This window comes from Vipera ursinii, assembly GCF_947247035.1.
Source record: "Vipera ursinii genome assembly, chromosome: Z".
In the NCBI taxonomy this organism is placed as follows: Eukaryota; Metazoa; Chordata; class Lepidosauria; order Squamata; family Viperidae; genus Vipera; species Vipera ursinii.
This window is the reverse complement of record NC_139517.1, coordinates 79,793,645-79,815,411: the sequence shown is the minus strand read 5'-3', so window position 1 is coordinate 79,815,411 and position 21,767 is coordinate 79,793,645. Positions and strand designations below refer to the sequence as shown.

The 21,767-nt window shown below is 44.2% G+C and overlaps 2 protein-coding genes across 3 annotated transcripts in view; one reads left to right on the top strand and one right to left on the bottom strand.

The window, feature by feature from the left end:
* OSBPL10 (oxysterol binding protein like 10) overlaps positions 1-1,660 on the bottom strand; it is a 70,856-nt gene extending 69,196 nt beyond the window's left edge. The window contains exon 1 of the mRNA XM_083376142.1: positions 955-1,660. Coding sequence (XP_083232268.1) covers positions 955-1,316 — 362 coding nt within the window. The 5' untranslated portion in view covers positions 1,317-1,660. The remainder of the gene's footprint in view (positions 1-954) is intronic.
* A 31-nt stretch (positions 1,661-1,691) lies between these two features.
* The window catches only part of GPD1L (glycerol-3-phosphate dehydrogenase 1 like), a 52,439-nt gene continuing 32,363 nt past the window's right edge, over positions 1,692-21,767 (top strand). Inside the window, exon 1 of one of the 2 annotated variants that reach the window (XM_083376157.1) lies at positions 1,692-1,819. Coding sequence is in view for 1 of the 2 variants with exons in the window: in XM_083376155.1 (XP_083232281.1) it covers positions 1,860-1,975 (116 nt within the window). In the remaining variant the exon portion in view is untranslated. Of the gene's footprint in view, positions 1,976-21,767 lie in introns of both variants that reach the window. The other variant, XM_083376155.1, reaches the window with a different exon arrangement.

Sequence of the window (21,767 nt, the reverse complement as noted above, 5' to 3'; positions counted from 1 at the left end):
ATGAGCAGTTTTTCTCTAACAAAAATACCACAAAGCACCAGAAATTATGATTGAATTGATGGTTATTCAGTGACTGAATAATCGTTTTATGTGATAATGGTTGGTGCTTCAAAGTTCTTTAACTTTGCTTCCAAACACAATAGTGCAGTATTTCACTATTTTGTTTTATCTTCATGATGCTATTGTCCAGCTACAGATTCTTTCATTTTTTTCTAATTTTTTAAAAAGCCAATAGGAAACTCTATACTGTAGCCTTTACCTTCAGTATATAGTCATAAACAGTCAGTTATTTACCTGAACAATTTACTCATTTCCGGCATATTGTATCCATTGCAGGAAAATTTACAAAACATTTACAAAAAGCAGCCACTAGCTTTTTGGATTTTCAAAAGCCTTAATACCACGTTAAAAAAATAAAGTTAAGCTTGTACCAGACAATGTCAGAAAGCAGGTCTCCCAACAAAGTATATAGATGGACACAGCCAGCTTAACAACCAGAAGACATCAAACTCAGGTTCAGAAACACACCATGAAGCAATGACAGTTTTTAGTGAAACTTTTTTTGGAAGTAGCAACTTTGACACCTTAAAAGCAATCAGAAATCTGACTGTCCTGCGTGCGGAGAATTTCCACAGCATCAGCCAATTTGAGAGAAAAAAGATACTTTGAAAGAATCCTATGAAGACGAATGGGAGGCAGAAAAGGAAAAGTGAGAGAGATTATATGCTGGGTCCCATAACCTTTAGGATGAGCATCAATCTAAAGAAAAAGTATTTGTAAGAGTGGAAAGAAAGAGAAATAAACGATCGTCGGCGCCACACCTTAGCAAGTCCGCTGGGTTCGAAAAAGCGGGGGCAAGGTGGGGAGTGGGAGTTAATCTGTATTCTTTCCCTTAATAGTGAAGACCAAGGGGTTCTTTTCACCACCGTGCAAACTACCTTCTCTCCTTAGTACCTGCTTTGCCAACCTTGGATGAGGTTGGTGTATTTGCTCAAGGTCCCCTCCAGAACTGCCTCCGTTCTCCTGCCAGCCGCCAGTCCCCCGGGAGCACAACCCCCTCCTGGACTGGCCGCAGTTGAACTGGGGCTGCTGCTGCTTCCTCCATCCGGCCTCGCAGTCACTACTGCAGACGCCACTCCTGCTTGCCGGCCCGAGAGACCCCGACTGGTAGAAGAGGAAGGCGAGGAGCCCGCTGAGGTGGGGCGACTGCTACTCCGGCTGCTACTGTTACTGCCTCCACCGCTGCTGCTAGCTGTAGCCGCGGCCACTGACACGTTGTCCCCGGCGCTTTGCACCGCTGTAGCTTCCTTCTCCATGGAGTTCGCAGGAAGGCTCTGAGGCAACCTCGGCCCTTGCTGTAGAAGATTGTAGCTGCTGCCGGCAGGTTGGGAAATATCCGAGTCATTCGCTAAGAAAAGGGGAGAGGAAGGACTGGGCGATCCCTGCGGGGGCCTCCTTCTCAAGGGCTTTTTGCGCCCACAAAGCAGAGGCGGCGCCGGCGCTTTGTGTCCTGTGGCGTGGAGAGATCCGCCCCGCCCGAGATTCTCCCTTGAGGCCGCCCTCTTGCTCCAGCCCTAGTTACGAATCTCTGAGGCCCGCCAAGAAGGCCGATCGCGAGGGATTCTCATAGTGCTACGAAATTTGGGAGGAGATAAGATATATTCGCGCCTCACTCCTACTGCCAGCGCCGGCTGCCTCTGCTCCGGCGCATACGCTTTTTAGAAGACTCGTCCAAGGAGCGTTCAGCCGGAATAACTTTTGCGTCAGGGTTCCGGAGTTGAAGGCGTGTGGAGCAGCAACCGCGGTGAAGATCAGGCTGGTTGGTTTTATAATTTAGCTTAAGCCGAAGACAACAAGCCATGCTGGATATGGAACTCTGCTCAGTACTAATCAGACTGCCCTTGAATGGCATTTGGCAGAAGAGGCCCGTGCGGCACCCCTGCCCCACCTTTTGCCTCATCGTGGTTTTTATATGGTAACATATAAAATCTGTATATGCAGATTTAAAACAAATACTGTACTTTTTAAAGCATACGCCTTGGCAAATGGAATAGGAACTAACTTTTTGATTATTTATGCCACCCGATACAATTCATAACTTCTCAAGATTAAATTTTTTTAAAAAAGCTGTTCTACTTATTCAGTAGAGCAGGCTTTTCCAAACTGGGTCTTTCTGAACTTCTGATTTGTAAATTGCATCATGGTTTGCTGCTTGAAATGATAAAACTTTGTGATACCTTAAGGGAGTGAAATAACAGATTGTTGCATTTCAGGCTAAAATTTTAATCCAAGCTTGATTTTTAAAAACTAAAAATTCCACTAGAAAGAAGATTTGGATAGGAACATGTTTCTATTAAATGCTAATTTTCCCCTTAAGGTTTTTAAAGGAAGTCTTTCCATATCTGATTTTTTATAATTTCTGAATTTTAGTGAAACTAATTTTCTAAGTTCACATAAAACACTACACCATAAACTGAACACTAAACTCAGTTGGGCTTCTAAAAACAGTTCCATCCAAAAAGTTCAAGTTTAAAAATAATCAAGCTTATTGTATGAATACAGCCAATATGGCTAATATTGGGGAACATCATTTATAGTAGTAGTGCATGTAGACAGTGCAATACCCAAGACCTTAGTTTCACACTTGATGCTTTTATACCATAGCTGCTATCTGCCTACCAACTCAGGATCATATCAGACATCTGTTTGGTTCAAAATACTTTGATAATTAAATTAGCTACACAGGAAACACATGTAAAACTTTCCTTTCCCTGATGTACTTATGCATTCCCTGCTCACAGGAGCATCAATACTGAAATGGGCTTCTGGGGCAAAATAAACAGAAGTGAGACAATGTGGGAGGTGAATTTTTCTTTCCAACCCTTATAAGTACAATATGTAAATAGGGGGAATCCATTCCTATTTTTTATATAAATTGATTTATGTACTTTTCATGACAGGTTTAGCACTAACTAAATCCATGGGTCAAATTATAAGTTACGGTAAATTATTTGAAGATTTTGATTGATTTGGAATTATTTTGGGGTGCAAAAAAGTCGAGTTATTAGAGTAATTTAGATAGGCAAATGAATTGCTTCCCTTATAAAAATAATTTGGAACACAGTATAAAGTAATACCCTATACTTCAGTAAAGGACCTTTTGAAAATTACTATTAATTTACAATTTTAAAATTCTGAAGTATCCTAAAACAACAATAGAGAAAAGAATGGAGAACAAAGCTAATATATTTAAAATTGCTTAGAATCCTCAGAAGCAAATGTTCTAATGGCTAGTCTGAAACCCAAAGGAAGATATATCAGTCTAAGTAAGCTAACAGAGTGAGCACCTGTTACTCGTCCCAGCTTCTGCCAACCTAGCAGTTCGAAAGCACGTAAAAATGCAAGTAGAAAAATAGGGACCACTCCGGTGGAAAGGTAACAGCGTTCCGTGTGCCTTTGGCGTCTAGTCATGCCGGCCACATGACCACGGAGACGTCCTCGGACAAGCGCTGGCTCTTCGGCTTTGAAACGGAGATGAGCACCGGCCCCTAGAGTCGGAAACGACTAGCACGCATGTGCGGGGGAACCTTTACCTTTACCTTAAGCTACTGTTACAGAGGAAGCTTACCTGTATTTCCACCAACCTAATTGCTATTAACCTAAAAGCCGTAAGAGAGAATCCAGCCTGCATGACAATAAAACACAGTTAATCTGAATGACACAGTAAATCATGTTAAATATTTTAACTGTTTAAAACATGGCCAAATCACGCACAGCATTTCTACAGTGGTAGAAGTGGAGCTGGGAAAAAGAGCTTTCTGATCATTTTGTCCTCTAAGCTCTAGCCCAGGAACACTTTTGCTGAAATTATCTTGCCAGGCTGTCCTTCATGTGCAGACTGAAGTTGCTGGCTTGCTTGTTACATCAGACACTTGTTTTGCATATATTTGTTGATTAGTGACACTAGAAAATGAAGTTGCCCACAGAATCGTGGACCAGCTCATTAGTTCATGGCCCCCTGGTAGTCAGGTGCCTGAGCCACATCATTCATGCCCCCCCCCCGCTCCCCACCATAAGTCAGCCTGACACATACCAGGAATTGCACACTAGATCTGGTTTTGTTTCAGAGCAATAGTAGCATGATCTGTTAGTGCACAGGTCTGCAACCCGCGGCTCCGGAGCCTCATGCGGCTCTTTCAGCCGTCTCCTGCAGGTCCCAGTCCTCTGCCATGTGCAGTCCAAAAAAAAAAAGTGGGACTAAAAAAGTTCAACCAATCAATTCAAATATGCAGGGTAGGTGCATATCTCGCCTTGGCTCCACTCTTCAGTCAAACCCTGTTCTGCGCATGCGCGCATGTACGCGCATGGGCACACATTTTTTGCGGCTCCCAGTTTTTCCTTTTGTGAGGGAACCTGTTCCAAGTGGCTCTTTCACTGTTTCAGGTTGCTGACCCCTGTGTTAGTGGAAGGTATTACTGCCAGTTCTTTGCTATGATGTAATCACTCTCTGATCACTTTTGGGCTTAGTGGAGCTGCCTGACTCTGCAAGGAGGTAGGACTCTTAGATTGGTTTATCCTAGGCCAGGGGTCGGCAACCTCGGCTCTTTTATGACTCGTGGACTTCAACTCCCAGAATTCCTGAGCCAGCTCTGCTGGCTCAGGAATTCTGGGAGTTGAAGTCCACAAGTCATAAAAGAGCCGAGGTTGCCGACCCCTGTCCTAGGCTATTGAGATAACTTGAAGTTTCTCTAAGGATCTAGTCGGCAATTGAACCAAGGCATTAGTTGTGACCTGGAATGGGCATATACAGTAAAGAGGGTCTTAGATTGGATTGTTTCTGTATGGCTTTCACTTTGTGACAAACCTGGTTCTCTGAAGGATTCCAAAAGATGAAGCACGGAGTAAGCAGAATGCCATTAGTGAAAGATTAAAGTGAGCTCTCTAATCATAAATTAGAGCACCTAATAGGATAGAAATGTGGGATAAAAGCAGCAAAACATATTTTTACACTCTTCTCATAGAAAAATAGCCATCCAACAGTCTTGTTTAAAAGATTCATTTTTTTTCTTTTCAGTTTGGAGAGGGATAACTCACAGGATCATCTAATGAGCCATTCTTATCTAGTTATCTGACAAAAATTACTTGGATTTGCTTGAAGTTGAACTCCAACTGTGAAACTCCTTGCATAGTTCAGTGGAATAGATTTGAATCTATCACTTCTAAGATAGTTGACAAAATCCTCACAATTCTGAATCCAGTCACTTATTGCAGGCATGTCAAACTCGTGACGTCACACGACGTAGCGGAGCTTTTTCCCCATTGCCAGCAATGGGGTGGGTGCGGTTTCGTCGTGACGTGTCTGGTCCGCGGGCCGGCAGTTTTGACACCCCTGACCTATTAGATCCTTCTCCTTTTGGCCCATGAAGGCCAGATAGGAAATGACATTTGTTGGGATCCATGCAATAGTGTCAGCTTTCCTAAGGGGGGGAATGGTTGCTTCTCTTCAAGTCATCATTGAAGCTACTAGTCCTACACAGCTTTAAGCCAGTGTCCAACTTTTGCTTTTTGAGGGAAAAGTTGTTGAAAGGGTGGTCAGGAAGAGTTGGAGGGAAAAGACTTTCAGTTAGATTTCTAGGAGAAGAATGCATTGATAACACTGATGACGCTTACTGATGATTTCTAGTGAGAAACTTAAAATGCAAGTAGAAAAATAGGGACCACTACAGTGGGAAGGTAACAGCTTTTCGTGCGCCTTTGGCGTCTAGTCATGCCGGCCACATGACCACGGAGATGGCCTCAGCGCTGGCTCTTCGGCTTTGAAACGGAGATGAGCACCGGCCCCTAGAGTTGGAAACGACTAGCACGCATGTGCGGGGGAACCTTTACCTTTACCTAGCATAGGTGGTGCAAGCCTCCAGGCTCTCCTTGATTTCTCAGTAGCTTTTAGTGGTATCAGTCATAGTATTTCTCTGAACCACTATGGAAGGGAAACCTTCAAAGGTCACCCACAAGCCATTCTTTCCCTGTGTTGTCTTGCCTCTTGAGACTAACAGAGCAAAATGGGTAAAGGACCAAATCTAGGGCTCTAATTGCAAAAGGAGGACACTGTTAGCACCTGAGCTTTGGTGGGTGTGTTGGAAAAAGGTATTTGTTCTATAGAAGAAAAGAAGAAGTTGCAGAGGATAATTTAGAACAGATACCAGGATAAAATGCAATGCAGCAAGCAACTGAAAACAAAGAAGGGGCAGTCATGGATATTAGCAAACAAACAACAGGTGAGCTGAAAGAGGAAGTGCAGCCTAGAAGTCACTCTACTCCAGCAGAAGACACTAATAGCCTAGGCAGCTCGCCTTCTCCTGTCTCTGTCTTCCAAGTACAGTCTAAACCTTTTTTGCAAAATCAGTGCTTCAGAAGCAGTTCTGAATGACAGCCAGTAGCGCTGAAGCTGATGAACCAGAAAAAGAGCCACCAACAGAAGCCAATTAGCTCCAATGGTAGCTAAATAGTTATGGCTCAAATAAGCATACCTGCATGTGTAGGGAGAAAATAAACATATATAGGACTTTTTGAGATTTAAATATATATTACATGTAGCGATAAACATACAGTATAATACTATATAGTATAGGTTTGACTAATGTAGAAGTTATGGAACCAACTGCCGGTTGAGCTCCGGACGGCATCAGACCTCCGATCCTTCCGTCGCGGGTTGAAGACCCATTTATTTGAACTAGCGGGTCTGGCCTGATGGGGGTACATGGGTTTTTTATAGGCTTGTTTTATTATTCTTGTTTTAACTTGGGCATTGATTTAATTGTCTTTTAATTTTTGTATTGTCATTTATATTTATGCCCTGTGAACCGCCCTGAGTCCCTTTGGGAGAAGGGCGGTATAGAAATCTCAATAAATTAAATTAAATTAATTAAATTAAATTAAATTAAAAAGTCAGTGTCATAAAATTTATTAAGCCTTTTAGTATGGTAAAAAAAAACTTTCTTGAAATGTAGGGAACACAACACTAGTCTTATAGGTTGTCTGTGTCATTTTACAACAACCTACCTTGATTAAGAAGTGACCGTATTTTAAGTGTTCCTCTATCTGTGTGAGTGGCTCCAATCAGTATGGGCAGGAGGGGAAAGTTCAAGCCTAAGCCCCCCCCCCATGTATGAAGTATTCCAAAGCTCGACATTATTCCTGGGTAAAGTTGTCCATCAACTCAAAGCATGTTGATGATTCCCATCTTGTATATTTTGAACCTGGGATGACCAAGGGATGCTATCAAGATCTTGTCCCAGTGTCTGGAGATTGTGAGGGTCTGAACAAGGAGAAAAAGATTCCGATTCAACTCTTGTAACATGGATTGGCTATCAGTAGTATGTAATTCCAGAGATTTTCAATTTTAGGGTTGGATGCACTTCTCCATTTGAGATTGATGTGAATTTGTTTTATTTATGTATTTATAAAATTTGTTGGGTAACTCTGGGCACCTCACAGGCATAAAATATGTCTCTACATATAGAATTAAAACATAATTAAAATCAAACATTAAAACCCAAGGACACATGGGGAGGGTGGGGGCCGGAGAGGAGAGAGATGGGATCTGTTGTTACTTGATCAACCACCTCTACTTGTGTGCCATTGCTCCTGTTCCTGAACAAATAACTCATGCCCCGGTCATATTGCATACAAACTGTTGCACCCTGCTTTACATAGGACTGCCCTTGAACACTAGTCCAAAAGATAGCAGTATGCATAGTAATGGGCTTGCATGGGATGCATATACAATATCACTGCTTCATCACCTCTACCGATTGCCAGATGTGCTCAAGTGCTGGTTACTGTTTATAAAGCCCTTTATAACATAGCTTTAGCTACCTGAGGGATTGTCTGTCTCCAACAGTGTCTGCACATTCCATGCAACTGGGCAGAGTTGGTATGCTCTTAAACAATGTGATACGATGGGACCTGGTCATATGTGTCATAGCAGCTGTCCTTTGGAACAGCATCCCCTCAGAGATCTTTGGCTCCTTCCCTGGTTTCATTCAAAAAGTATTTTAAAATATGGTTTTACTACAGGTCTTGGCAAGCTTCTTACAGGATTGTATGTTTTGGTTAGGATCCTTTTTTTTCTTCTGAACAAACATAATTCTTTTCTTTTTGTTATTGTTCTGTGCTGTTTTTTAATCTTGTGTAACATAGCAATAGAAAGTAGCTTTACATACATTTGATAAACAAATGTTAAAAATAAATACTTGTATATTTGCATAGGAGGATATGAACAAGCACTGCTGTAGCGATCTTGCTGGCAGGTTGATTCCAAGCATTAGTATTTCTGCTTGTGATACATTTTTATTAATGCTGCATTGCACTTAATGGATTAATTTATAAATATATTAATTGAAGGAGTGGAAGAAGCTTGAGCCAATTAGATCAAATAAGGATTATTAGTAGGCCTGTGCAAATCAGCCTAATTTTATTTTGATCAAAGATCTGAAATTCAAAGAAAGCATGATGCCAGTTTGCAATTTAAAGACAGTTTGATTTGATCTGAGATTCAATTTTTTAAAAAAAGTCTACAGGCAATCAAGGAAGAATATTAATACAGTGCAGATTGAAAATGCTTCAGTTTTTAATAGAATAGATTAAACTTGGATGGTAGAATCTTTTGAGTACAATTAATACTACCAAGTTTCAGAGGCAATTCTTCAAGAATTTTATTATAATAAGTTTTTGAAATATTTCCTCTACATCTTTTTTGAGACAGAGAGATGGAAGGGATTTGGAAAGAACCATACAGCATCCTCTTAATTTGTGTAGCAAAGAGCCTATTTCCTGCTATTAAATGAAAGTACTTTCCATTCTTGGATTGGCAAATATATTGCTGCTTATATTGCCAATCACTATCCTGTCTTGATTGCCTGTGTTTTGGCTCAATGCTGAGTGTTATTGTCTTGATGGGCAAAATGATTGGTTATGTTTTCCATCTTTGCTCTTCTACGTCTTCTGTACATGACCAGCAGTTGGGAAAAGTGCCCACAAATTATGATGCTGTAACAAGCATGAACTTGCAGGAAGTTATTGATCATCTTTTTCCTACAACACATTCTATCATAACCAAACTTGAACATTTTTCAAAAAATATTTTAATTAGGATTGCATTTTCTTTCATTTTCTTTATCTATATAGAGAACAGACATCCAGTTCCTGATTCTTCTGTGGTCTATCCTGGAGATAATTTTAGGGAGGGGAGTTTAGTCATTCCATAGTTGGGCTATATAGACTGCATTAGGATCATACCTGACTAGTCATTTTCTTTATAAATTTCAGGAACAAACAATATAACAGTGCTTGTCCAACTCTTTAAGAAATGATAGCAAAGCAGTTGTAGATGAGGCTGGCAGAGGATTGAAGAAGGAGGCACAAGTGCTGGATGGCCAGTAAGAGTTTCGTTAACCACTACTTAGCTATTATTAGTAACTAGGCTTCATTTCCAACATCTATTAAAGCTAAGGACAACTTAAGCCTGACTCATTCATGATCAGAGACAAGATGAAAGTAATATTTTTTTTTATTTTTTATTCCACTTATATCCCGCCCTTCTCCGAAGACTCAGGGCGGCTTACAAGCTTAGCAGTAGCCTTCATTCTATGTATATGCCTGCTTGTTAGGGCTTTCACACACACCCCAAGCGGCATTATTACAAAGTCAGCTTATTGCCCCCAACAATCTGGGTCCTCATTTTACCTACCTCAGAAGGATGGAAGGCTGAGTCAACCTGATGAGCATAGTGGAGAAAAGGGCATGTTTTTGCTATGGGTTAGGTGCAAGAGAAGATGTAGTCTACTGTAAATTGTGTGGAACAAATACATAACTTATCTTACTCAGAAGTTTTCAGAAATGGACTATAAAGAACCACTTACTTTTTCAGTTGCTTTTTTAAAAAAAACTCTACAGACTTGCCCTTTTGGGATAGTTAGGCTTGCTGCTTCCAATTATTGGATTTTTCTTGGTCCCTTTTGGAAGATACCTCCACCCATCCATTACTAGCAGGATGCAGTTATATCAAGGTTGTGGCTTGTTGTTAATGCTTGTATGTTGCTTAATCAGCAGAGGCAGCAGAACAAGCTGTTCTATGAAATACAATGCCACAGAAATTGGCAAATACAAAAGCATAGCATTTGGAGCCTTACTGATCCTTATTCTCAAAACCAAACATATAAGACAAATGCATTATGTGTTTAACCATTCATTCATGCATGCATGCATTGGGTCATAGGGTCCCAATTGTACATAATTTATAAATAAGATTTGACTCAGGAGCATGTATCAGACTGGTTAGCTAAGCTGAATTCCCAGCTATACTAAGAGGATCAATGGGGAAATGTAACATTCTGTTAGCAGAAGAGAGAGCAAAGTTAAAGTTTGGAGCTCTATTAAGGAAGCTGAGAAAGTTTTTTTTTTAAATTCCATTTATATCCCGCCCTTCTCCGAAGACTCAGGGCGGCTTACAAGCTTAGCAGTGACTGAAAGAAGCATGATAGGTATTTATTAATGAGATGATAAACCTTATTGGCCACTTACCTTATCTCTGTCACACAACCCACCATAACACTGTTTCCCCTCCCAAGTATTCCCCCACAAGTGGGAAATGAAATTGTAATATCATTGTCTGTAACAACCTCAGAAGCAGCAGAAAAATCTTGAATCTAAGGTTATTAAGGCCATTAAGCACTTCAGAGCCATATTATTTAATTCAATCAAGAGTAGATCTCTATTTCATCAAGCAACTAGATGGGTGTACTTGTTAGTGAAAAATGTGGGAAGAGAGGGCAACTTGTTTGGATGTAAGAGATTATAAAGTTGGACAATCAACCTTAACTGCCAAAGACTCTTAACTAGTAATAAACACTTTAGTCCTGCTGTTTACAATAAGGATTTCTGTTCTACCTATACTCTTGTTTCTGAGAAGCTTCAGCAAATATTAGGAGTTTGGCATTTATTTGAACTATTTCTAATTTTATAACATATTTCATAGTACACATCAATCTGCGCCAGAGATTTACAGTTCTATGAAAGAAATCTCCAAGCACTGCAGAAACATGTCAGGAGGGTAGAACTGATTTACAGATGAGAATTCCTTAACAGAAATATCTAATGATAAGTTCATGACCACCTACAAAAAGTGATCCAATTTTAATTACAAAATTCTAAAGAAAATGACTGATTCATTGAACCAGTCCAGATTCAGTTCCTGACATTTCTTCATAGACTTGTGAAAGAACTCTATATAAGCTGTGAAGAACCACAACCTTTATCAGTGTAAGCCAGTCATGCTAGGACTAGACCATTGGCCCAGGAACAAGGTCCATTAGTCCAAAGGCATTCCATATTCAGACCCATTTTCATATAAGATTAAGGAGAGAGCAGATGAATGAAGGAAACTAAAGGTGATAAAAATGAGGATGCTATCATGCTCAGGATCACCTTAGCTTCTAGCAACTATGCCACTATTGGTAATAGTTCTCCTAGTAGGGATTCATTACTCCTACTGAGCACCAGTTCAGTTTGTGTAGTTTGGGCTTAGTCTTTAAGTCAACTTTCCATATTAGAACAAGAAATTCAGCTCTAGCTTGAAACTTGTTTCTCCGTAGAATACTGAATATACATAGGACTGCAAGTTTACTTTGTTGGAAGGCAGAATTTTGAGTGTCTGTTAAATTTTACAATTAATGTGACTTACATTGCACAAAGGATTTTTATATTTGTGGTTGTACTCTGGATAATCCTAAAATAAGATTATTGTATAGATGAGAATTGAAGCTCAGTACCTGTGAAGTCTCCTAAAGTGGGCAATTTAGAGTCCTATTGAACTTTTAACACCTGGTAAAACAAGGACTGTCTTGCATCAAGTTGGATGAAACTATATGGCATCTCGGTATGCTCATATAGATGCTTAAAAGTATCAATCTAACAAATAGGCATGAATATTGTTTGTCTATTAAATTTATTTGCTGCCTGTTGGCTACTCTAGACAGTTTACAACAATAAAAAAGGAAGAAATGAAAAGAATGTAAACAATACAAATAAAATTATAGAACAATAAAATAAACAATAAAAAAGAAAACAGGAAGAATACATCAATATGATAACAAAAAGATCGGTGAGTGGAGAGTAGAGAGCACAGGTGGGGGGGAGGTGGCATCTGCCATCAATCCAGCAGCCACCTCCAGTGTGGAGCTTCCCCATTTGGTCCTCAGAGCAAAACAGCAGAGCCAGGTCTTCAGGCTTTTATGGAAAGATAGGGGAATGTGGGCAAATCTTACCTTTGAGAGTAAGGTCTTCCAAAGCCTCCCTTTGCAGTAAAGATGGCTCTTCTTCTGGATTCTAATAGTCAAAAGTTCTTTGATTAATGGGATCCATAGTAGGCCCATTCTGCTGGCACAAGTAGGAGAGACTTATCCTAGTGGGACAAGACAGTTCATCAGATAGCTTGGACCTATGCCATTAAGGACTTTAAAGTTCATAACCATCGTTTTGAATTGCTGTCAGAAGCAGACCTAGCCAGTGAAATTTACAGGACAGAGGTGTAATATGGGCCATCCTAGGGACCACAAAGACTGCTCTTGCTACCACGCTTTGCACCAACTGAAGCTTCCAAATGGATTTCAAAGGTAATCCCATGTAAAGCAAATTACAGTAATCTAGATGAGAGATGACTCGGGCTTGAGTAACTGAGTGCAGGGAGTCATCATCCAGGAAAGGTCGTAGTTCATCCATAAACTGGAGCTGTGCAAAAGCTCTCCTATTCATGCTTGCCACCTGTTCTTCAAGCAGGAGGGAACCCAAAGTTGCAAACTGGGTCTGAACAGATAGTGCAACCCATCCAGAACTAAGAATGACAAAAAATTGAACCATGAAGCTCTATGTACCCAAAAGTCTTGCTGGGGTTCAGTCGAAGTCCACTCTCCACCCTACAGCTTCCAAGCATTGTGAGAGGGCAGAGATAGCATCATTCAGGTCACCAGGTATAGAGCTGAATACCATTAGCAAATTGATGATATCACAACCCATGGCAATAGATGTTCTCCAGCATGATAGATGGAGAATCCACAAATGGGTTAACTCTGTCTTCCTGCCCAATTAGACTAAGTCAGTCAAACTTGCCATGCCTCTCCTGGGCCAGGACACCTCCCAGTCACGACTTAGTCTGTGCCCAGAATAGACGTGGTAATTTTGGCTGAGTCATCTTTTCTGAGTAATTGAGCAGGTCATGTGTGTATATATTTCCCCTTCGTGGATTCTTCAATTAGATAGCATTCTTTTCAGGATTGGAGTTTTGCTTTTCTCCTTCCAGCTGTAGCTCTAATTGGGCTGTAGCTCCGAGCTTCAGCCTTCCAGAGGTCTTAACTGTTTTCACTGTTGCAAGTCTGTGGGGAAGGTTTTTTCAATTAGATAGCTTTTGCTGTAGTTCCTTTCAGGATCGAGCTTGCCTTCCGGAGGTCTCAACTGTTTTCACTGTTGCAAGTCTGTGGGGAAGGTTTCTCAATTAGATAGCTTTTGCTGTAGTTATTTTCAGGATCTTATCTTTCTCTCAGAAGCCCCAGGCAGCTCTTTCACGGCATGCTAGTTGCAGCTGCCATTTTGAATTCCAGCTTACCAGCAGCTGGCCAAGAGGAGGCTCTTCATCAGAAAGCCTTTTTGAACTGCTTTTTAAAGTGTGCTGATAGCATCAGAGGCACGCGAAGACTCTCAGAACTGCCTGCCTTCTCTCCTGGATTAAGGGGGAAGGACAGGTTGTGTATTATATGTATACAGAATACAGTTATGGGGGGGCAGTTAATGTGTTAACGTCAATGGTTCATAAAGGTTAAACAATTAACAAACGGTACATGAGGTAAAACGTTGACAGCGGAACACGAGGGAGTTTTGACAGCTGTCAAAACTCCGGACTCGCGCATGCGCACGAGTTGACAGCTCTCGGCTGTCAAAACAACACAAGCCGCCGCACGAGGATCCGAACTGTCAAACGAACCGCAAAGCTGATTGGAGGAGAAAAGAAGCGGGAAGAAGACCGGGTAGTGATTGGACTATTCGACCGGCACCAGACTATAAATAGCCAAGTGTTCCTATTACTTGCTCGCTCTGTTCTAATAAACGTGTTAAGGTTACCTGCTGTCTGGAGTGGTCTGTCCAGCCACTTTACTGGCGACGAAGGTGGGATCCGCTTCACGAGCTGAAGTCACGGCCAGGAAGGCAGTTCCGGCCAACTGAGCTAGTCACTGGAAGTTTTAACTTCCACAGTGAAGCGGACCACCGAACTTTGACAGCATGGCTAATTTCGGACGAGTGAGAGAATTCGACACTCACCACCCCGAGCGATGGGAATCGCACCTGGGGCAGGTCGAGGGGTTTCTCCTCGTCAGCAAGATCACGGATGACAGAGCCAAAGCAGCAGCCCTTCTCTACATCAGCGGGCCACCCGTCTATGATGCTGCTGTCGGGCTATTCAGCCCCGTACCGATTACCGAGGTCCCATATGCTGAACTCATCGACCGGCTTAGCAAACACTACATGCCGGCTCGCTCGGAACTGTACTGGCGAGTACAGTTCGCCCAGCGAAGACAGCGGCCGGATGAAGCTGCGAACGACTTCATCGCAGGAGTCCGGCACGCCGCCCGAAGCTGCAACTTTCCTGATTTAGAAGAGCGGATCCAGGACCAGGTGGTCATCGGCCTGAGAGACGAACGCCTCAGAAAGAAACTCACGTCAAAACCTGAGATGACGCTTGCCCAGGTCTCACGGGAGATTTTGGCATACGAGGACAACCATAAGAAGTCCCTCAACCGAACAGTGACGGAACCCCAGAGCAGCGTCCACCAGGACGAAGCATCTTTCAGCGACGAAGAATCCATAGACTTGACCGACACGGATGCCATACAACGCCGTATGGAAAGAAGGCAAAACAGGCGCAGTGACACCAACGTCCGGCCCAAGACAAGAAACTTCGCGCCAAGTGAACAACGCAACGCCTGTGCCAGTTGTGGGGGCAACCATGCCCGGGCCAATTGCCGGTTTAGGAGCGCTAAATGCCACAACTGTGGCAAGACGGGCCACATCAAACCCGTCTGCCGAAGCCGCCCCCGTGACAATCTGCATGAAGTAGAGGCTACCACCCCAGGTACGATCTCCTACCGAGCCAGTAAGGGAAAAATGCCAGAAGTGTTAATAGAGGCAATCGACAGGATGCACAATTTGAGCCCTAAGGTAAAAATCAAAACTAGGCTGCAAGGGGTCCTTTGTGATATGGAGGTGGATTCAGGCTCAGCTGTAACACTAATCTCATTTAAGACATTTAGGGAAGTCTGCCGGAACAGTAAAAAAATAATACCGTTAGAACCTCCTCAGGTTCAATTGGCAGACTACCAGAAAACTCCAATTCAGCTCAAGGGTAAAGCTAAGGTCTGGGTGGTGTACAAAAAATTCAAGGGACCCCTAGAAGTAATAGTCACCAGTGGAAACCGCACTAATCTGATAGGGTTAAATTGGTTTAACCCCTTAGGAATCGCCATTACTGGCGTTAACGCGGTACAAACGTCAAACCTCGAGGCCGTCTGCAGAAAGTATGCAGACGTATTTGACGGTTCTTTAGGCAAATATACAGGTCCGCCCATCAACCTTAACTTGAACCCCGCCATACAACCTGTCAAAATTAGGGCCAGGAGGGTTCCCTTCGCCCTCAAACAAAAAATTGAGGATGAATTGGAACGCCTCGTCAAGCTGGGGGTCTTAGTACCTACGGAAGGGGGCAGCTGGGAAACCCCCATCGTAACACCAGTAAAACCTAATGGACAAATCAGAATATGCGCTGACTATAAAGGGACCGTGAACTTAGCGCTTAATGCCCATTCTTACCCCATTCCAGCAGTAAGAGATGTCCTAGCTTCTATTCGCTCAGGCGCCATTTTTGCGAAATTAGACCTCACGCAGGCGTATTTGCAATTGCCTGTGACAGATGACACTGCGGTCGCCCAGACAATTGTCACACACCGCGGTGCATTTAAAGTGACAAGACTACAATTTGGCATTTCGGCAGCCCCAGGCATATTTCAAAGTATCATGGAAAAAACTTTAAAAGGAATCCCAGGAGTTTCCCCTTACTTCGACGATGTACTCATCGCCGGAGAAACAGAAGCCATTTTAGCTGACAGGCTGTCAGCTGTTTTAGACCGGTTCAGAACGGCCGGATTTAAACTAAAGAGAGAAAAGTGCTCCATAGGAGTTCCGTCTACGGAATTCCTCGGGTATAAAATCGATGCCCAGGGCATCCACCCTACCAATGACAAACTAAAAGCTATTCAAGCAGCCCCCAGCCCCAAAAACAAACAAGAACTTCAGGCGTTTTTAGGACTATTAAATTTTTATCACGCCTTCCTGCCCCACAAGGCTACAATTGCTGAACCGCTTCATAGATTATTAGACAAGGGCAGCCCCTGGTCCTGGTCAAAAGTACACGAGAATAGTTTCCAGTCACTAAAAAACATTATTTGCAAAAGCTCCACTGTCACCTTATTCAAAGAGGACGCCCCTGTCTGCATCGCGTGCGATGCATCTCCATATGGAATAGGAGCCGTCTTAAGTCACCTAGACCAGGATGACACTCAAAGACCCATCGCATTCTATTCCCGTACACTTACTAAAACTGAAAGGAATTACGCCCAAATTGATAGGGAGGCTCTGGCCATCGTGGCCGGAGTTAAAAAATTTCACGACTATTTGTATGGCAGACCCTTCACTATCTTCACAGACCACAAACCCCTATTAGGCATCTTTACCTGGAATAAAACAACTCCCCAAATATTATCCCCTAGAATCCTGCGCTGGTCAACCTTCTTATCAGCATACTCTTACAAACTGATATACAAGCCAGGCAGGGAACTTGGACATGCAGACTGTTTAAGCAGACTTCCAATACAGCGTTTCGACCCAGACCCAGCCCCCGCAGGCGGCATACTGGCTATCAATGAACTACCAGAATGCCCCCTAACAGCAAAAATCATTGCTGACAACTCCGTTAAGGACAACACGCTCAGCAGAGTCCTGCGATGGGTCACAACAGGATGGCCTCACAAGTGCCCAGAGGAAAGGTTCCGTCCATTTTTTTCCAAACAATTAGAACTAACCTCACACTTAGGCTGTTTATTATGGGGAAACAGGGTGGTGATACCACATTCAAACATACAACAAACATTAAGAACCCTTCATGAGGGACACCCAGGGATGGTCAAAATGAAGCTTCTTGCCAGGAGTTATGTATGGTGGCCTGGGATTGACAAAGACATAGAACAACACGTAGGGGGATGTTATGCTTGCCAACTAACGAGAGGTGAACCACCCCAGGCCCCAGTTCATAAATGGGAAACGACAAAAAATCCTTGGTCCCGCATCCACCTAGATTTTGCGGGACCGATACGAGGACAGAATTTCTTAATAATAGTTGACAGTTTTTCCAAATGGCTCGAAGTGATTCCCTTAAATAAAATTACATCATACTCCACTATTCAAGCACTTAGAAAAGTTTTCGCAACACATGGCCTGCCAGACGTCATAGTTTCTGATAATGGGCCACAATTCACTTCTCGTGAATTTCAGATGTTCGCTTCGAGGAACTGTATTAGGCTGGTGACGTCAGCGCCATTCCACCCATCGTCGAATGGGATGGCAGAAATTATGGTAAGGTCCACTAAAGAAGCACTTAATAAGTTCATAAAAGGAAACTGGCACCAGCGGCTTAGTCAATTTCTCCTAGCCCAACACACCACGCCGGGCACCACCACCGGGAAATCGCCTGCGGAGCTTCGATGGGGCAGGAGACTAATAACAAGATTAGACCGTCTGCACCCTGATAGAACATCTAACCACCAAGAACCCCCAACACTACTACCACGAACCTTCTCTCCAGGCCAAACCATCTGGGCACGGAATTACACCAGCAACCAAAAATGGATTGAGGGGGTTATAATAAAACAAACCGGCCCCGTCTCATACTTAATTCATTCAGACTCTCAAGGCCAGTTACGCCGACACATCGACCAACTACGTATCCGCAAACCACAAATTACACCCCCACCACCACCACAACAACCCCTTTTACCTTCCTTCATACCAAGTATTCCACCTGCCGAAGAAGCAGGGCCACATCAACCACAAGACGAACCAGAACCCAGAAATGAGGCTTCCCTGCGACGATCCGGCCGATTACGAAAAGCACCCACATATTTGCAGGACTACGAATGGGGAGGAAGTAACAAACAAACACATGGGGGTGGAAACCAACCAGGGGATGGGTAAGGGGTGTATTATATGTATACAGAATACAGTTATGGGGGGGCAGTTAATGTGTTAACGTCAATGGTTCATAAAGGTTAAACAATTAACAAACGGTACATGAGGTAAAACGTTGACAGCGGAACACGAGGGAGTTTTGACAGCTGTCAAAACTCCGGACTCGCGCATGCGCACGAGTTGACAGCTCTCGGCTGTCAAAACAACACAAGCCGCCGCACGAGGATCCGAACTGTCAAACGAACCGCAAAGCTGATTGGAGGAGAAAAGAAGCGGGAAGAAGACCGGGTAGTGATTGGACTATTCGACCGGCACCAGACTATAAATAGCCAAGTGTTCCTATTACTTGCTCGCTCTGTTCTAATAAACGTGTTAAGGTTACCTGCTGTCTGGAGTGGTCTGTCCAGCCACTTTAGGTTGCTTTTCTTTTTTCTTTACCAGCAGTAGCGGCCGCCATTTTGGGAGCCACGATCGCATTGCTTTTACTCTGAAAAGGCTTGTGCAGCCTTCTTTGCTAGCTTGTGAGAAAGGGGGGGTAGATTTTGGGGGGGGCAAAAAACCCCACAGACTTCAAAGGTGTTTACCTTGCCTTCCAGCTCAGGGAAGTTGGTCCCTGAGCCTCTGGTCAGTTCGCGGGGGTCCTTTTTTAGGCTCCTCCTCTCCCAATCATTGCAGAGGATTCTGAGTTCAGATCCCTTCTGACTGTAGCACAAATTGTTTGCCTTGCCCGAAACCTTTCAAAGTGGATGCTCAAGTACAGGAGGCTTCAACTGTTGCTCTAGGCCTCAACCTAGCTGTCTCATTGTCCATTCCAACAGAAGATGTGTGTCGGCCATGCCATTCTTGGCCTTGCTGCCACCAACTAGGACTAGTGAGCTGGCTGTTATCACTGAGGTGATCTGTTGCCACTAGGTTTCTACATGTGAGCTGGCTGTTATCACCAAGGTGATCCGCCACCACAGTAGACTTGGCCTGTGCTCCAAAGGTGCTTCAACTGGTCTTAAGTCCATCAGGAGCTTTGCAGGTTTGCCAGTTGTCCATTAAGTTGGTCCTGTAGCCATCATTGCCATAGAGTACTTATTGATCCCGAGGAGTGGCACACAGCCTCAGATCAGTACTCTGTTCCTCTGTTTGAGATCCCTCTCAGCATTCCACTGAGATATCTCCCAATTGTGATGGCAGGCAACACCACACCTCAGGCTTCACATGGTGCCCCCAACACTCCTGCACAACCCAGAGGCTGCTGGAAAGCTCAAGGCCAAAGCCAAGGCCATCTCTGGCAAAAGGCCCTCCAAGGTGGCAGAGAAAGAGGCCAGCAGGAGGCAACAGGCCTTAGAAAAGCAGTTTGCCAAGGCCCAAACACAGGGCATGATGGGCGCTGACCAGGTCTCTTCTCCTCTGGCAGAGGAATCTGTATTTGGGCCACAGCTTGCTCCTCCTCCCTCATCTGCCCAGAGGGTCTGATCTCCAGAGGGGGATGATGATGACCAACCTTATCTTCCCAGGACTGAGCTCCATAAGGCAGCGCGTGGTCATAGACACTGAACTGTGCAGGGTCTATTTATCTCAGGACCGTCAGGACAGCATCAGAGCCCTGGTCCTTCAGGTCCAGAGGGGGTGTTTAGTCACCCTGGCCATTCTTTCCCAACTGTTAGGGAAGTTGCTTTCCTGCATGGGAGTAGTCCCATGGGCCAGACTATGTTCCAGGGACCTGCAATGGTTTTTGCTCCCATTTCAGAGACTGGGCACCAGCTCGTCCAACCAAAGGGTAAGGGTTCCATCTCGGACCCTAAACTCCCTCCAGTGGTGGACCTTGCCAGCAGTAGCCAGGGGCTCTTTGCTCTAGGAGCCCATTCGGATCACCCTGACTACGGATGCTAGCCTGTTTGGCTGGGGGGGCACATCTAGGGTCTCAGTTGGCTCAGGGCCAGTGGTCTCAGTCCGACCTGAAGCACAACATAAATTGGTTGGAGCTCAGAGCCGTACACCTGGCCCTACGCCACTTCCGCAACAGGGTGGCGAGACAACATGTCCTGGTCCTCACAGACAACGTAGCGGCAAAAGCCCATGCGAACCAGCAAGGGGGTACCTGTTCCAGGTCCCTTATAGACGAGGCCCAACTGTTGGGTTCTTGGGCAGAGACCAACCTCTCATAACTCAGGGCCGAGCACATCTCAGGGGAGGCAAATCAGCAGGCAGACTTTCTCAGCAAGTCAACAGTGGATCACTCCAAATGACGCCTGCATCCTGGTCTCTTCAAGGAGATATTGGAGAGGTTAGGTCGGCCAGTACTGGATCTGTTCGCTTCTCCGGTGAATTCCCAGCTCCCGAGGTTTTCCTCCCGGTTCCCCTCTCCGGAAGCAGTGAGGACAGATGCCTTCCGCATCCCGGGGGCTTGCTGTATGCCTTTCCGCCTCTCCCTCTGATCCCGGCAGTCATCCGCAAGTTAATGCAAGAGCGGGCAGAGGTGATACTTATTGCACCACACTGGCCAAGATGGCCGTGGTTTGCCGACCTCATGAGTCTGTCAATCTCTCCCCTGTGGAGGATTCCTCCAGATTGCGTTTCACTCAGCCAGGGAGCTCTGCATCATCCAGAACCCCAGTGGTTCCAGTTGACCGCCTGGCACTTGAACGGCAGCTCCTGACACGTGAGTCTTATTCATTGGAGGTAATTACTATGATTCAGGCCTCCAGATGGCCTACAACAAACAGGATCTATAATTCCACTTGGGAGTTTTCTGTAGTTGGTGTGATAAGAACCAGTTAGATCTTTCGGCTATTACTATCCCGAGGATCTTGGACTATTTATTGGAGGGGCTTAACAAGGGCTTGGCGCCCAATACCATCTGCTGACAAGTAGCAGCTCTCTCCACTGTATTTACTTGGGGCAATTCAGAGGCATTGTCTCAACATCCTATGGTACGTTCATTTCTCAAAGGAGAGACCAACACCAAACTTCCAGTGGTTCGCTGGTATCCCTCTTGGGATTTGTCACGGGTCTTGCAGGCCCTTACCTCTCCTCCATTGGAACCCATCACGACCTGAACTCTGCGGTTCTTGACAATTAAGGTGGCCTTCTTGATAGCAGTCATGTCGGCTAGACACATTTCTGAATTGGCAGCTCTCTCTGTCAGACAGGACTTATGCATTTTTCATGCTGACAGGGTGGTCCTTTGATTTGATCCCTCCTTTATTGCTAAGGTCAATACCTTGTTTCATAGAGCGCAGGAAGTCATTTTGCCGGATTTTTGTCCTCATCCATCTCTTGCCTTGGAACGGCAATGACATACTCTGGACGTCCGCAGGGCTTTGCACCACTATATTAAACGGACAGTGTCTTTTCGCAAGTCGGAAGCCCTCTGTTTCCTTTCAACCCTCTACTATGGGGCAGAAGGTTTCTGCCTCCACTATAGGCAGGTAGAT